This window comes from Manis javanica, chromosome X, assembly GCF_040802235.1.
Source record: "Manis javanica isolate MJ-LG chromosome X, MJ_LKY, whole genome shotgun sequence".
In the NCBI taxonomy this organism is placed as follows: domain Eukaryota; kingdom Metazoa; phylum Chordata; class Mammalia; order Pholidota; family Manidae; genus Manis; species Manis javanica.
The window spans coordinates 112,809,218-112,827,004 of NC_133174.1; the positions used below are offsets into that span (position 1 = coordinate 112,809,218).

Below are 17,787 nucleotides of genomic sequence, written 5' to 3' on the forward strand. Positions count from 1 at the left end.
CAGGATATGAATTTCTGGGAAAATATGGTTCTCTCAAACAGATATATACTCAGTCATGAGGGCTCTAGGGAAACAAGTATAATTCCAAGAAAGAATGCTGGGACTGGACTCCAGTGTTTTAATCTGCCATCTGAGTCATAGCTGAAACAATTCCATGGCAACACAACAGATGACAATCAATCAAGCCAGCAGCCTGACAGCTGGTCTACCTCTCCCCACTATGCGATTCAATCCCTGCGTGGCTAGGCTGAAAGGACCGCCAGACAGACTGACAGTAATGATAATGTACAGTGGTCGTGTCACCAAATTTTCTTTGGTAAAAGACCAAGAATATTCTTTTATAGACCAAAGAGGTCTGCACACAAATCCAACAATACTTTCATGCAGAAGGTAAGTTCTTAATAGGATGAACTTGTTACTAAATCAATTTGTTACTGAAGCATTTCCTCCATAAAGACACTGATATAAGACATGGTGTCAGAGAAGGGAAATCTTACTCCTTTTCTTTCTTAAGAGAATCACATTCAACATGCATCTAACTTCAGTGCACATTATAACCATTGGGGATGCTGATACAATTGCAGATTCCTAGGTCCCCAACCCTGAGATTCTGATTCCATTGCCAGAGGTGAGCACGGGAAGGAACCTAATCTTGTCTAAGGACTCCTGGGGGTTCTGAGGCAGGTACTCTGAGATTGAGTTGGAGGCCTGGCTTCAACAAACAGCCAAGTTTAACTTGGATCAGGTATGAGGATATAGTGAGGAGTACTGGAGTGGCAGTCAGACAATCTGGTGATGGAGTAGTCACTAACTTACTCCACTGTGGGCAAGTTATTGTCTCTATGCCTCAGTTTCCTCATGTTTAATGAGGATAATACTGCCTCCCCCACTTACTGTACTTCACATACATGTTAATTTATAAAAAAGTGCCTTGAAAATATGAAGAGCATAACAATGAGCATTATATCTTTGAGATGGGAGCTTTAATCTAATTCAGTGAAGTTAGTATTATTAAAGTCCCAACAAGAGCCAATTACAGACTACCCTCTCCTGTTTCCTGTTAGGCTTAATCTAGTGAAAGCAGTGCTAGAGTAAAGTGACATTCTTACTCTTATTCATATCATTTGAGAGTCCCCCTTGCTGACAAAAGAAAAAACAGACATAATGGGGACATCACTTAAGTATTGCGAAAATTGTATCTAAAGGAGGCTCATGACATAGGATGTTTCTTACCAAGTCTATAAGCTTGGTAACAGGAACTTCTCGGATTGGTCTTTTCATTCTGCACAAAGCCTCTAAGGATGTACCAAAACAACTTGGGAGGTAATTTCCACTGATGGTCAAGAAGTAATCTTTGCCTCGATCCAAGTGAAGGACAAGAATATCTTCAATCTTATCCTCCCCTGAGTTCAGAATGGTCACAGAGTCTTTGTTGACATACACATCAAGGGAAATATCCACTGTCTCATCTGAAATGTAAGAGGTAACACATGGTAACAGAAACTTCCATTGGAAAAGCAAAAAGGAGATAAGAACCAACAGTAGAAGTGTCCTCTAAAAATATCATCAAATGAAGAAGAAATTGTACAGACAAAAAAGGTATTCCCAACATAATGACAGTGCAGGTAAGAGACGTGTGGTTAGAAAATAGGAAGTTAAACAAAGGGAGAGGATGGGAGTCAAGAGGAGATGTACGCTGCAGGCAGAGACAGTGGTAAAGGGAAACTCACTTGGCTCCAAGTAGCCCTCAAAAGGTTCAGCCCGAAGCCATGGCTTGCAGTACTGGGTGTCATTAAGTTTAGGGATGAAAGAAAAATGGCAGGGAACCTGTCCATTGTTGCTGATCTGGAACTTCTCCTTCTGTAGTTGCCGAAACTTCACATTCTCAAACACAAACTGGGGAATAACAGACAGACACAAACATGCATCACTAGTAGGGGAAGTAAGTCAGTTGGATTATTCCATCAAGAATATGAATGAAGAGTAAGGTCATTATTAATCAGGTGTGCAACTGCCATATGCATTCACCAACTGAGCGAGCTGTATACCCTCTCCTCTCACATATAATACTCATGCTGGAAGAGGAGGAATTAGGCAGCTCTTGCTACTTCTCAAGGCTATTCTGATTGTTCCTGGGATCCTAAGAGGATAACCCAACCTTGGGTCAGAATAATTAATCCTGTGACCAAGTCCTGGCTCCTGAGATAAGAATTAACCAACAACTGTGAATTATCAAATAAGAGCAGCTAATATCTGAGGGCTTACTCTGTACCAGGCAATTTTAAGAGCTTCGTGTGTATTAAGTCATGTAATCCTCATGACCACCCCTTTATGCAGAAAAGGTTAACCAATTAACTTTACCTTTACTCTGAGAGCGTAAGACACTCACCTGTGGTCATACATCTACTCAATGGCTGTGCTAGGATTGGAATGGAGGCAGTTTGCCTTCAGCACACACAGTCTTTACCACTTTGTTGTGTTGCCTTTTCTAAGGAGCATGGTTTCCCTTATGTTAACCACAGTGGGCAAGAGATGGGTAGGTGTGTATTTTTGCTCACCTCCCTCCTGCTGAGTTCTAAGGAAGGAAGGAAGTCATTTTCCATTCTGTCCATGATGCGTACAATATCTTCGAACACTTTCCTATACCTCCGTTCATCCACAACCTTCACCTGAAAGAAACAAACCCTATTTTCAGCCTTACATGCTCCTAGCTCATCTTCCTTTGAGATTACCTAACAATTTAAAACTGGTCATTACAGCAATCATGTAAAATAAACTGAGGTGCAAACAACACCCTCAAACACTTTCTGATATCTTGCTCCACCCACAACTTTCACTTCAAAGAAAACATATCCTTATGTTAGTCTTAGGTATTCTCAAATTTATATAACTCAAGAGTCTAACATTTTTTAAAAGGTCACTAAAGGAAAAACAAATTGAACTAAGCATTACAGAATCACATACTTTAATGTAAAAGTAAGGTTTATTGGTTAACTTCCTGGAAGTTGAACCTCCATGATAAGAAGCTTGGCAATAATAAATATTTGGGAAGAATACTTTCTTGTTCCATTGTTATTTCGTACTGGGGAAAAATGGGACAATTGTGGTAAAAAGTGATTTCCTGCATTGTACAAAATGACAGTGACAAAACAAACCTACTGTAGAAAAAACGATTAAAGCATTTAACTTTATTACTTGCTGTGCACAATGCCAAGAATCATAATATCAATGTTCAGATTATATAATGATAAAAGTAAGTTAGTAAATGGAACCTATAGCCATTTTAGAAAATAGCCAATACAAAATGTCCTAGAGTAAAAGCATGACAACAAATAAATCATCTTGACTAACAGATCAAAAACATCTCCCATCTGACATAGCACTTTCAGCTTCCTGATAGAGTTGTATGTTTTTACTATTAAAACTTTATATAAATCAATGCCAAAAATGAATGTAAATAACATAGCATTTTAAGTTATCGAGCTCCCAGTTTCTTTTTAGAATAGAAAACTTCACTAAGTTCAGTGTAAAAAAAAAGATGATTGATGTATGCAGTACAGGTTGTCAAGCAAATGGGGAAAACAAGAACATCAAGTTGAGGCAAATATCTCAAAGACTGGAAAGGTTTTTATATATCTAAACCATAAGGCTTAGAGAACTGAGGAACAAGCAATCACTAGTGTTACCAGGGTCCATACTATAGTGTTAGGTTCAAATTAATTTAATAATTTTTTAATACTTTTTCAATATTTTGCAACTTTTTATTTCAAAAATGGTTTTACATGTCATCTTATTTTCACAGCTATCTGTTAGGCTACCAAAGCAAGGATTCTTCTTCTTCTAATAGTTGAGAATATCAGGATACAAAAGCCCAAAGTTGCTTACTGCCACAGTTAATATCAGAGGTGATATCTGGGCCTCTAGTGTTAAGACCCTTTCCAAAATACCAGGCATGGAACAGGAGCAGTTCAAGTAGGTCTTAAAATCGCAGATGTCTCAACCTACTGATCACAATCTACAGATGTGGGTTCCATATACTGGCAATTTTTAAAGCTAACTAAGCAATTCTTACATCCACCAAAGTCTGACAGATCCCATTACCAAGTGCAGGGGTGGGAACTCCTATCTCAGCTTAATCTCGGCCAGCCCACACAGCAAGTCTTCTGAAACTAATTGGGCACTAAGCACTTGGTCCCTTTGTTAATAGTCACTGATGCCAAGTGTGGTAAAAAAATATAATGTGGTTTTGAAAGCCTCTAATCATAGCATATCCAAGAGTCCAAAAATGTGGTGTGGTTACTCAGTAAAATCAAAGCTTTTCTTAGTGGGTTATCATGATCACAGCCCTTAATGGCACATCAAGGATAATGAAGGGGAAGAACACCATAGAATGTTACCACCTGGTCCATCCATTTTAGAAATGAAAATTACCAACAAAATTGGGAATTAAGAATGAGCTAGAATTTTATGTAATAACATGGACAGCTCTCTAAGACACATCACTGACTTAAAAAAAAAAGCAAGCTGCAGAGGAACACATATAGCATGAGGCCATTTATGATATATATGCACCAATATACAAAACAGTACTATATTGTATATGGGTAAAAAGAAAAGCACATGCAAAGGTTTAGAACTGTGTTGTCCAATATAATATCCAGTAGCTACACAGGGATATTCAAATTTAAATTATTACAAATTAAATTAAATTGAAAATTCAGCTCTCTCAGTCACACTAATTACACTTCAAGTGATCAATGGCTGCCTGCTGCTAGTAGCTACTGTACTGGGCAGGACAGACCTAGAACATTTCCATCACCACAGAGAGACCTACTAGATAGTGCTTGTCCAGAAAGATACAAATTCAAAAGGGCAGTTGACCTGGCTGGGGAGTTGGGGGTTTGGGGCAGAGATGGGAGTGGTGGATAGAACAGGGAGTGAAAAACTTCAGCCTTACCTGTAAATTTTGCTTACATTTTTTTTATTTTAAAGAGAAAGCACTTTTGAATTCCTGTGTAATTTAACAAGTATTAAAAACTTCAAAGGTAGACCTTTATTAAAGAGACACAAAAGTACACAGGAAGCATGGGAAGTTTAAACACATTCTGCCAAGATGAGTATGTATGGAGTATTACAAATATTCTAAGGTTCTGAAAAGAAAGACAATAAAAGCCAAGCTTAGCTGACTAAACCAAAAAGGTTAATGTTTAAGGAAAGACATAAAAATGGGTTAAGAGAACTCAAAGAAAATGGGGCAGCCCACAAGTACAAAGTAGGAAGCAGGTGGGCTAAAAGTAGTATCTGAAAGTATAGCTAGTCATTAAGTTCTTTGAAACTATAGAGGCATTATGGAAAAAGCATCTATAGGCTTGGGAATTGAACAGACTTAAGATTTGAATCTCTTCTCTCCTTCTACCTGAATGCTCTTAAAGAAGTTATTTAAATTCATTGGTTCTCCATTTACTCATCTGTTAACTGAGGATTACTTAACTCACAGCACTGTTGTAAGGAGTTAGAGAGAGACCTGTAAATTGCCTAGCACAGTCCATGACACTTACTAGCTGCTATTTGAGGAGCATTTATTATTATATTATTATTCTAAAATTTCTAAATAGACAAAAATTAAATCATGATTGCCTTGATAAAATTTAGAATCTAAGACCAAGAACTAACTGTGTACATAAGGGGAATGCCCCAAAGTCACTCTCTTTTAAGGAAGAAGTAGAATAAGACTGGTTGGTGATAACCTATCTCTGAAGCCCAACAAATCAACATATACAAAGAAGAAAGAAATCTACCCTACTATGCTTTCCTCATGTGTTACCTCATCAGTCCTCGTTAGTAGATACCACTGTCATCCCCATTTTATAGAGGACGAAACTGAGATACAGGGACATTACATAAATTTTCCATGGTTACAGTTAGAAAGTGCTGAGCTGGGATGCAAATCTAAGCAGTCTAGATATAAAGTCTATCCTATAAAGCACTGTGCTATATATATGTATATTCTTACAGATTATATGACCACAGGTCTGGAAAATCCACAAGAAATAATCTAAATGTACTAGCTATAATAAATTAAGTCAATGAGATCCCAAGATAAAATATGCACGCTGATTAACACACAGGAAATACAATGTGAAAACAAAACCATTACTCAGAACGGAGACAAAAAATTAAGTAACTGGCCATTAATCCAGCCAAGGATACAGTAGAGTTAGAAAAAAAATTTAAACCTGTGTTCTTGGACAGAAGATTTCACTATAGTAGGGCTAACCACATGCCTCTTTAGGTAATACACAGATTTGGTTGTATTCTAACCAGTCTATGCCTTTGTTCCTGCTGTCCCCATCCCTCTGCCAGGAACCTCTCACCCAGTGCTTCCCCTCCTTACTATCTGATGAAAGTTACTCATACTTTAAAACCTAGCTCCTAACTCTTTACGACTTTAGGAAGCTAAGGTTGCTGCTACCCAGCCATTATGCAGCATCAGAAACATCTGTGTCACTAAAAGGTCTGGAGTGTTAAGAGGCATATGCACATTAGGAGGGGTGAGGGCACTACTCAATGCTGCAAATGATTATTTGGTTATGAAAGCATTTATGACTTAGTGAATTACTGATCTGTTCTAAGTCTCAATAGTGCTCTGAAAATAGATATTTCATATAAAAACAAATGAACAAACAAATGTTTACCCCAATATGGAAGAGGGCACTAACTGGTTTGTGGTCACTGGTTTTCAGTTCCATGTGACTCCGATAATGAAGCTGATTAATATTTGTTCCTCTCCAAAGAATCCGGTCACACCAAGCTGGAACCCGACATTTCCCACTACAAATAAAGAAGGAAATTATAAACAGAACATACCACACAAGAATGTAATACCTACCACACAGGTTGAGACCTGCATTAGGCTCTTGTTATATGCTTCCCCTTCCCTAGCAATCCAAGTATTATCTTCCCTACTATATTGCAAGCTCTGTGGGGGACTGTGTCTGCTTGTTTGCCACTGAATTCCCAGGTGCTAACACAGTATCTGGTGCAAAGTAGGTGAGCAATGAATAGTTCTTTAATGAGTGGATAAACAGTACTCCTAAGATTAGGATTATATCTTCAAGAACACTGCCCCAGGGGAAAATGTAATAGCACCTTCTTAAAATATCCTCAGAAGGCCAAGAACACTCCTTCCTTGCTCTGTGAGCTACAATGACATTTCACAAGAGATAGACAACTAATAAAATCTAAAAATACAATCCTATATTCCTAGGCTAGGCTTAATCTCTGGAGATGGGTAATAGTAGAGATTTCTCCTTTAAACATGGACTTTTATGGACAACCCTAGCTTCTTCTAACAGAGATGAACTAACAGCTAAGCATGCAAGTCTGAATGTGTAACAGCCCATAGAATACCAAGGGTAGGGGAAAAGCCTATTTATTTATTAAAATAAGCAACACCTTATAAACCTGATTCAGAAGGTGACACAAATAAGTTCTCATCAGTAGCATTTAAGTTGACTCTCAAGTCAGATGAGTGAAGAAATAAGGCAAAGTGTACAAGATCTGTCAGTGTCACTTTTCACTTGCTGACCAGCTCCCTCGGAGCACAAGGATACTGACTCGTCCCCACCCCACTCTAGTGCTCTCTGTTGTCAGAGTCTAAAGAAGCTAAATATGCCCATGGATTCTCTTTCGAGCTTCTGGACTCAGACAGCTAGGAAACCATAGGAAACAAACAGATAGGAGGTAGAAGACAAAGTTACCAGGAAAATATTGACAGAGTCACTTTACTGGAGGTAATCAGAAAATCGAAAGGTCACCTAGACAGTGGTTCTCAGCTTTTTCTGGCAGTTGCAGAAGTTGGGCCCAGGCACTGGTACTGTTTAAAGCCCCTGAGAGGGAGGGAGGAGCCAAGATGGCAGTGTGAGTAAAGCAGCGGAAATCTCCTCCCAAAACCATATATATTTTTGAAAATACAACAAATACAACTATTCCTAAAAGAGAGACCAGAAGAAACAGTACAACAGCCAGCCTACATCTACACCTGCGAGAACCCAGTGCCTCATGAAGGGGGTAAGATACAAGCCGCGGCCTGGTGGGACCAGAGCGTGCCCCCCACCCCAGCTCCCCGGAGGGAGGAGAGGAGTCGGGAGCAGGGAGGGAGTGGGAGCCCAGGACTGCTAAATACCCAGCCCTAGTCATCCACACTGGGAGCACAGACACACAGTGCATGGTGCACTGGATACTAGAGAAACAGAACAGTAAAACCTGCGAGCGGGTTTCCACAGCCGGTGCCCCTGGGACAAAAGAAAAGTGAGTGCTTTTTGAAAGTCTTAAAGGGACAGGAGCCTCACAGCTGGACAGAAGTAACCCAGCACACTCAGCCCAGCAGCTGGGAATCCTGGGGAACTCCGGGTGCCCTAAGCCCCTGGGTGGCAGCGCAGCTCTGAGGCCCTTCACGGCAATAAAGAGCCCCCCGCCCATAACAGAGCAGCCCCGCCATAACAGAGCAGCAGCCTGAGACTGGCCACGCCCACGGCAGCCATGCAGAGCTTCCCCCGCAGCCACCCAGGCCAGACTCAGAGACCTCCTCAGCGTGCAGCTGCCCAGCACAAGCTGCTAGGGACTTGCAGGAGAGGAAGGCGACGAGCAAGTGGAAAGGGACTTTGCTCTCCCAGCTAACACACGCGCCAACTGCTAACGACTACCTCTATCGCCATGAAAAGGTAGAAGAATTTGATCCAGACCAGAATCACACAGACATCCCCTGAGAGGGAACCTGGGGAGATAGATTTAACTAACTAATTTTCCTGAAAAAGAATTCAAAATAAAGGTCATAACCATACTGATGGAGCTGCAGAGAAAAATACAAGAGCTAACAGATAAAGTTGGGAGGGAGAATACAGAAATAAAACAATCTCTGGAAGGATTTAAAAGCAGAATGGACGAGGTGCAAGAGGCCATTAATGGAATAGAAATCAGAGAACAGGAACACAGAGAAGCTGAGGCAGAGAGAGATAAAAGGATCTCCAGGAATGAAACAATATTAAGAGAACTGTGTGACCAATCCAAAAGGAACAATATCCACATTATAGGGGTACCAGAAGAAGAAGAGAGAGAAAAAGGGATAGAAAGTGTCTTTGAAGAAATAATTGCTGAAAACTTCCCCAAACTGGGAGAGGAAATAGCCTCTCAGACCACGGAAGCACACAGAACTCCCAACACAAGGGACCCAAGGAGGACAACACCAAGACACATAATAATTAAAATGGCAAAGATCAAGGATAAGGACAGAGTATTAAAGGCAGCCAGAGAGAGAAAGAAGGTCACCTACAAAGGAAAACCCATCAGGCTATCATCAGACTTCTCAGCAGAAACCTTACAGGCCAGAAGAGAATGGCACGATATATTTAATGCAATGAAACAGAAGGGCTTTGAACCAAGAATACTGTATCCAGCAGGATTATCATTTAAATATGAAGGAGGGATTAAACAATTCCCAGACAACCAAAAGTTGAGGGAATTTGCCTCCCACAAACCACCTCTACAGGGTATTTTAGAGGGACTGCTCTAGATGAAAACACTCCTAAGGCTAAATAGATGTCACCAGAGAAAATGAAATCACACCAAAGAAAGGAGACCAACCAAATACTAACAAAAAGCAAAAAATAAAATCAACTACCCACAAAAGCAGCCAAGGAAACACAAAAGAGCACAAAATAAAGCACCTAACATATAAAGAATGGAGCAGGAGGAATAAGAAGGGAGAGAAATAAAGAATCATCAGACTGTGTTTATAATAGCTCAATAAGCGAGTTAAGTTAGACGGTAATATAGTAAAGAAGCTAACCTTGAACCTTTGGTAACCCCGAATCTAAAGCCTGCAATGGCAATAAGTACATATCTTTCAATAATCACCCTAAATGTAAATGGACTGAATGCACCACTCAAAAGACACAGAGTACCCTTGTCTAGCTTGGATTGACACATAATCTACAGGCACACACCTGATCATCTACATTTGCTCTCTTACAACACTAAACTATGTTTTCTACCTTTATCTTACATCTACCTACCACTTCAGCATTTTATTAAAAATAAAAATAATAATAATAATAAAGGGAGAAATGTGGGATCCACATATAAATCAAGTATAAAAATCAAATGAATATTCATATTTGACCTGATTGTTTATAGTTCATAATGCATAATCAAAACCGAAAGTTTCTGTGATGACTGCCCTTGTACTGTTCACCATGTAAGAACTTATTCACTATGTAAGAATTTGTTCACCATGTAAGAACTTGTTCGTTATGCTTCAGAAGATTGGAGACTGACGAGAATTAGGCTGGGGGTGGATTAATGATTGTGCATTGAGCATTGACTCACCTATACAGAATTTTATTGCTGTTAACAACCATTTGATGAATAAATATGAGAGATGCCCTCTCAAAAAAAAAAGAAAAAGACAGAGTAATAGAATGGATTAAAAAGCAAGACCCATTTATATGCTGCTTACAAAAGACTTACCACAAACCCGAAGACATGCACAGACTAAAAGTCAAGGGATGGAAAAAGATATTTCATGCAAACAATAGGGAGAAAAAAGCAGGTGTTGCAGTACTAGTATCAGACAAAATAGACTTCAAAACAAAGAAAGTAACAAGAGATAAAGAAGGATATTACATAATGATAAAAGGGTCAGTCCAACAAGAGGATATAACCATTATAAATATATATGCACCCAATACAGGAGCACCAGCATATGTGAAACAAATACTAACAGAACTAAAGGGGGAAATAGACTGCAATGCATTCATTTTAGGAGACTTCAACACACCACTCACTCGAAAGGACAGATCAACCAGACAGAAAATAAGTAAGGACACAGAGGCACTGAACAAACACACTAGAACAGATGGACCTAAGAGACATCTATAGAACTCTACACCCAAAAGCAGCAGGATACACACTCTTCTCAAGTGCACATGGAACATTCTCCAGAATAGACCACATACTAGGCCACAAAAAGAGCCTCAGTAAATTCAAAAAGACTGAAATTCTACCAACCAACTTCTCAGACCACAAAGGAATAAAGCCCAAGGGATTCTAACAAGTACTCAGGATTGAGAACCACTGTACTGGAAGAACCATTCACACCTTTGATTTTCACCTTTTGGTGTCCTGAGTTAAACAGTTGAGAAACAGTTTGGAAAAAACAATCAGAACACAGCAATAAAGAAATGGGGTGAGATCAGGAAGATAAAAATCTAAGCAAGTTGGCTGAGGAGACAGAAATAAGGCACTGCGAGCAGCCCACAACACTTCAATGGCCCTGACATAGACATAATACTTTCTTATGATATGCTCACTTTTGAGTACACGAATTAAAAACTCTTCTATAACAGCACTGAACCAGTAGGTTTTTATATCTGTTTCTGGCATGACCTAAAAAATTCCTAGACCTTCACCAATAAGGAGAGACAGAAATCAGATCAGGCCTGAACCTAGTCCACGAGGAGGTTCTTGTTACTTTACCTGGAATCCCATCGGTCTGTTTTAGAGTCATACTTATAAGTGGGGATAAACTTGATTTCCCCTTCGACGAAGTCAGCAAAAGCTTTTTTCTGTGTGCGCTGGATATTTAGCTAGAAAGAAGCATCACACAAGCAGGGTAACACCATCTTAATATAAATGATAATCAGGTTGATCAGCCATTTCTAAGTAGCTCTATAGCCTTTTGCAACTGTTAAAGTATATAAATAAAATTTCTGTGCCTTATAAATTAAATCTTGCCATTTCCATAGCATCTATACTCACCCACAGATAAGATGCTCACAATGAGCACGTCACTAATTTTTTATTGTTAATAGTGCATGGATAAAATGAAAAAAGAAATCTGAACAATTATAAGTTCCCTGAAGTTGGACAGGAACCATCTAGTACAATTTTAATTAACTAAAAAAACCCCCACGCACAAATGTTGAATGGATAATTTCAAAAGCCAAATTCAGTGGATAGTTAACAGTTCATTCTAAAGGTTATCCTCACTCAAGTATTTTACCAGAATTACATAAGACTCAGAATTCATTCCACTGTACCCTGTTTGGAGGAGAGACAGAGGGAAGAAATGCAAAGAAACTAGCCAGCCAACCTCAATGGAAGACACAGCCAAGAAAAGACAAAAAAACATTCTACTGCAAAACACTTGAATTTTGACTATATATGAAGGTCAAAAGGCTCACATAAGGATTTAAAGACATTCAAATCAAGTTGAAATGTTTTCTTCCCTTGATAAGAAGCATTTACTTTTAGCAGCCAGGATCCATAAGCTCAAGTGAAAATTCAAGTCATGTACAAGGTTCTGAGGCGAATTTGCAGAAACTAAGTTCCTGAATATCAAATTTTATATAAATGTTATCAAATCAATGCTTTTCCCACAGGTTTTAACATCTATAAACCAGCTAGCCTCTACTTCTCAATCAGGTCCCGTTAGACCACAGTCTGTGCTCTTATTCCAGATAAACTTCTCTACTGTGCTTCCCAATCTCCTCACAGGGCCTCCTCTTTTACCTCCAAGCTGTTGCTGAGCCTGCCAAGTAATCACGGAGCAGTTCTCACTGTCCCATCTGCCAAACCACATTAACATAGCTGAAGGCCCACTTCCTCCAGGAAGTGTTCTCCAATTAACCCCACCCATTCTCCAACTCATTTATACAAATCTCTGAAGCCTCTTCTTGATATTTGCTCTTTCTCACTAATGTTATCTCCTCCCCTCCCATGTAAGCACTTAAGAGCACTACAAAAACAAGACTCCACCAAAAAAATTCATAGATCCATTTTACATTTTTAGCATGCTTATTTTATTGTATTTTTTATTAAAGTATCATTGATACACAATCTTATGCTGGTTTCAAATACACAACACAGTGGTTTAACAGTTTACCCATATTATTAAATCCTCACCCTCACTAGTGTGGTTACTATCTGTCAGCGTAGATGTTACAGCATCACTGACTATATTCTCCACTAAAATGCTTATTTTAAATGCAATAGTGTAATGAAATAGTGTTCCTCCATCACAGCCTAAAATTTTATTGAAGTGGCTATTTTCTTGCTCTTTCAAACCAAATAAAATACCATCTTCATAAAAAAATTTTTTAAAAGCACTACGAAGTGTGTATTCACTGTATCACCAGGCACACTGCTTTCTCAAGATAATGAGACCTATTCCTAGAATAAGACACACCACCCACAAATCTTTCTCATAAACCTAACAATTCTATCAGCTAGGAAAGTACCTATAAAATGAAAATGTACTTACTTACCTGGTCAAATTTCAAGAGTCTCTGAAGGTCATTCTTGTTAATAAGAGTCTTCACTTCATTGGCATCAGGCATGCAAAGTCTATAGTTCAAATCTCCCAACCAGATGACAACACTGAGGATCAATAAATATATGGATATAAGTAGGAAAATTAGCATAAAAATCCATCAGAGTGCGTGATCAAAACCGAAAGTTTCTGTGATGACTGCCCTTGCACTGTTCACCATGTAAGAACTTATTCACTATGTAAGAACTTGTTCACCATGTAAAAACTTGTTCGTTATCCTTCAGAAGATTGGAGATTGTCGAGAATTAGGCTTGGGGTTGATTAATGATTGTGCACTGAATCCCCTATACAGAATTTTATTGTTGTTAAAAACCATATGATCAATAAATATGAGAGATGCCCTCTCAAAAAAAAATCCATCAGAGAAGAACAGAGAGAAGAAAAATAGGTAGATTATTGATAAGGATCCATTTATTACTATCTGACAAGGGGTTTAAGCTGTAACTAGCTTTTGGGGGCAAGAACTACCAACACCTGAGGGACTAAGGATTACAGAACAGGTGGGATGTTAGGCATTCTATGCATGAATAACAAAGAAGAAACACAGTGTATGTATGGGATTCAGAAGCCAAGGAGTTAACTGCCTGAGAGAAGCACGGCACGTGGTTTATCTGCTGGACTAGCTTCCAAATTTTGCCTGGCTGCTTGCCAGGTCTCTAGGGGAAGAGTCTGAATGTTTTCTGCCTCTCTGACCCCTGATGTTCTGCAGGCTCTATAGAGGTCTGCGTGGTCAGAATGACAGCTCTCCCAGGGCAGGGTCCGCTAGCAAAAGTAGGTCCACAGCTCTCTGCTGTAGCCAATCTGTCTACCTCTGCCCCAGGTCTGCAGTCCATGTCCCAGGCAGGAAGGAGACTGGTATGCCAGGGGGTCCTCAGGCTCCCATCACAGTAACAGGCCCCTAGATGTGCTGAAAGCCTCGCACAGAAGGCCCTGAAATTACCACGCCAAAATGGATTTGCCTATGAGCTATCTCAAGTCCCGAATGGGTCTCTTTGTCAGTCTTAAATGCAACATGAAATTTCTGGAATCCTAGGGGAATAAATTTAAGGAATTTCACGGCAACTTTATGACCACTCATAACAAGGCCTTGACTTTACTATACCATGGAGCAGAATTCCCTATGATCCTAATTGTTGACACAATATGGAAACAGGCCAATATTGCTACCCTTTCCTCCTCTTTCCTCAATTACCCTACTGTCTACTGATTCTAACACCCCTAAATTATCTTTTGTTTTCCTACTAATTCCAATCTCAAGCCATTTATTCCGAATCACATCCCTCTAAGAATTTCAATTACCAGTATTAATTTCTTAACAACTGATCATTTTCTACCACCCAATCCATCCCTCAACTGACTTCTGCTTCTATTTTTATTAAGTCCATTCTTCACTAACCTTTCTCTGATTATCTATCCTATTGATCCATTGGTGTATTTAAATCCCTACTGCCCCATTCTTAATGATTCACAACTACTAAAAAGAATAATGTGTGCGAATGTATATACATTGGCTTGGAAAGAGATCCACAATAAATAGGATAATATCGCCCTATACAATGAGTGTGTGTTTGTATGCATGTAAAGTCTTGAATAGCACTATTCACAAGAAACAATGCATGTCACAGATAGAATTTTAAATTTTCTAAGTAGCTGCATTTAAAAAGTAAAAAACAATGAAAATAACTTTAACACTAAATTTCATTTAACTCAATATATCCAAAGTATTATCATTTCAACATATGATCAACATATTAAAAAACTGAGATATCTTACATTTTTTCCCTAAGTCTCTGAAATCCAGTGTATGGTTTATGCCTACAGCACATCTCAAGTTGGACTAGCTAATTCCAAACGTCCAATAGCCCCTATGGCTACTGGCTGCCACACTGGACAGCACAGTTCTAGAAGGATACACACTGAACTAACTGTTAATGATGGTTTCCTTTGGAGGGAGGGGCTGACTAGGGAGAACAGAGGATAAGGAGGAATTTTTAGTTTTACTTTATCTTTTATTACATTTACAGGGAACATTTCTATTTGATAAAAAAATAAAAAATAAAAACTGCAACTGACAGACCCTTCCAGCATTACTCTTACATGCCCACTAATACAACTAACCTTTCCTCTGATAGCAAATCTAATTTCTCTCCCACAATGAATCTGCATTCCTCAAAAACTATTCTTTGTGATTCCAACCCCTACATGGTACTCCATCACTCTTCACTGTTCTATAGTTTCTTACCACGTTTAAGTTCTTCTCAGTCTCACTATTCAAAGGCTAAAGGAGACTTAACCACTCACTCATGTTTCATGATGTTCAGCTGCGGGAGGGTCTGATTTGGGACCACAAAACTCATTCGTGCACAGATGTCCTTATAATCTTGATTCCTTCTCTCAAAGTCCTCCACATGGGCAGCCAGGTGGGAATTAACAATGCAAAAGGTAGTGTTGTGAAATACAAATCTCACAGCTACCCCACCTTTGTTTCCCTGTTAGCAAGAGTGATTATTTACAGTTAGTGTAAAGATACAACTAGCAATTGAACTTCACACAGACATAAATAATCATCATGCTGATTTCCAAAGCAACTTACCATTTTCCCCATGATGCCAGTTCCAACTGTTTCTATGGCAATATCATGGATATATTGCCTCTGATCCTTTCTGGCAAATATCAGGAGCATCATCCCAACAAGGCGGACCAGCTGAACCTATGAGTTCCAAGGAGTTAGAAAAGGCTCACGTTAATAGTACTCTTTGCCACACAACTAACTTCCCACAACTAATTTTCCACCAAAAAGACATATGATACCTAAATTTGAATCCAAATGTTCACATTTCCCAGTGGACCCCATAAAGAGGAAACCAAATTTCTCTGGGGAACCTCTAATCTGGTTCTGACCAGTAGGAGTTCAAAGTCTTCAGGGACAATGGACATACTCAGTTCTAGATCCATTATTTTGTTCACTTTTTAGCCTATCAGGAGGAGGCAGCATGAAAAATTCAAATAATAAAAGATAAACCTTCTGTCCCAGCTTGTTTTTTTTTTGCCTCTCTTTCCTAGTTTCTGATTTCTAATTTGCTAAGAAATTAAAATGTATAAAATAGCAATCTTTTTACTTTGGTTCTTTTAAGTCTATGAACTAGAGCTAGAAATTTTCTGAAATGTATTATTCAGGGACATATATGAGAGGGATAATACCTCCCGGAGTTTCATTACCTATATCAGCTGTTAGAAAATGTAGACAAAAATTAGATGACTCCTTTTAAAGGGCTTAGAATGATAGCCCTTAATTAAAATAACTCTTCTGTTAGCCTCTACCATGCGTCTTCTAAAGACCAACAAATAGGCCTACCTTACTCAAGTCAACCCTCTTCTTGACTTACAACCAAGTTTAGAACTTATTTAAATTCTACAACACTTCTATTCTTGCTCTGATTCCAAAGCATACCCTATGCATCCACATGCTTCAAACCGCTTTTCTGTAAAACTCTAGTTGTGACCACGTCAGTGAGCAATTTCAATCTTAAACTCATATTGCACAAATTAGTTACCTTACATATGTAATTATTTTGAGTTAATTATTATTATGAGAACAATAAAATTCTTTCTCCTAAAAGGTACCTAATCAGAAAGCTCAGGGAAATTTGTTTTCTAGGAAATAGGTATAAAGGATTAATTTACCTTATTCCAGTATTATAAGTAAGGAAGAATTCAATTAAACCATTCTTTTGGAACAAGTTATAGATAACAGAGTAACTTCTAGTGAGTTTTATTCAGTTGTATACTAAAAAAAAATAATTAAATGTGGCTTACTTTCTTATACTTGGCTTTGGCATGCAAACTCTTCTCCACAGCCACAGACCACTCTTGTTCCTTCACAGATTCAAAGTAGAAAAATGCTTCTGTGCTCAAGTCCAGCTCTTGGAATCTGAGAGAACAAGAGGATGTGATATCTATAAATATCCCAAACTTATCTCTGATTGCCTCATGTCCATTTTCTGAGACATTAGGTGAAAAAATGGAATGGGAGAGAATTCCTTTTTTTTATAGAACTGCTCTGCTGACCAGTATCAGTAAGGACAAGTAGCTTTCTTTTCAAAAGATTCCCCATAAGAATATGCACAAACTGTGCAAAATATAAACCCAAAAAACTTCTACAAGGGATAACAGTAGAGCTTTGCTTATATATCCTAAGTATAGTCACTGTTAGAACTGACCTCAAGTCTCGGTTTCTATAAAGAATATAGTTTTCTATGGGTTTCAAGAGGACTAGATGCTCCCTTACACCATTTTTACATACTGTTCCCTTTTGATCTCACAGATCTGACCTGCAAGATAATACTCACATTATCTACAGTAGGTTTTTACCAAATAGTTTTTTTTAAAAGGAGTGC

General features: G+C 38.7%; 1 protein-coding gene across 4 annotated transcripts in view; it reads right to left on the reverse strand.

Moving 5' to 3' along the window:
* OCRL (OCRL inositol polyphosphate-5-phosphatase) overlaps positions 1-17,787 on the reverse strand; it is a 70,186-nt gene that overhangs the window by 13,497 nt on the left and 38,902 nt on the right. For all 4 annotated transcript variants that reach the window (XM_073227848.1, XM_073227846.1, XM_073227845.1 and 1 more), the window contains exons 9-17: positions 17,207-17,321; positions 15,984-16,100; positions 15,692-15,879; positions 13,326-13,437; positions 11,536-11,645; positions 6,696-6,831; positions 2,559-2,669; positions 1,731-1,896; positions 1,234-1,469 (exon numbers count right to left, since the gene is read on the reverse strand). In XM_073227848.1, coding sequence (XP_073083949.1) covers positions 1,234-1,469; positions 1,731-1,896; positions 2,559-2,669; positions 6,696-6,831; positions 11,536-11,645; positions 13,326-13,437; positions 15,692-15,879; positions 15,984-16,100; positions 17,207-17,321 — 1,291 coding nt within the window. The remainder of the gene's footprint in view (positions 1-1,233; positions 1,470-1,730; positions 1,897-2,558; positions 2,670-6,695; positions 6,832-11,535; positions 11,646-13,325; positions 13,438-15,691; positions 15,880-15,983; positions 16,101-17,206; positions 17,322-17,787) is intronic.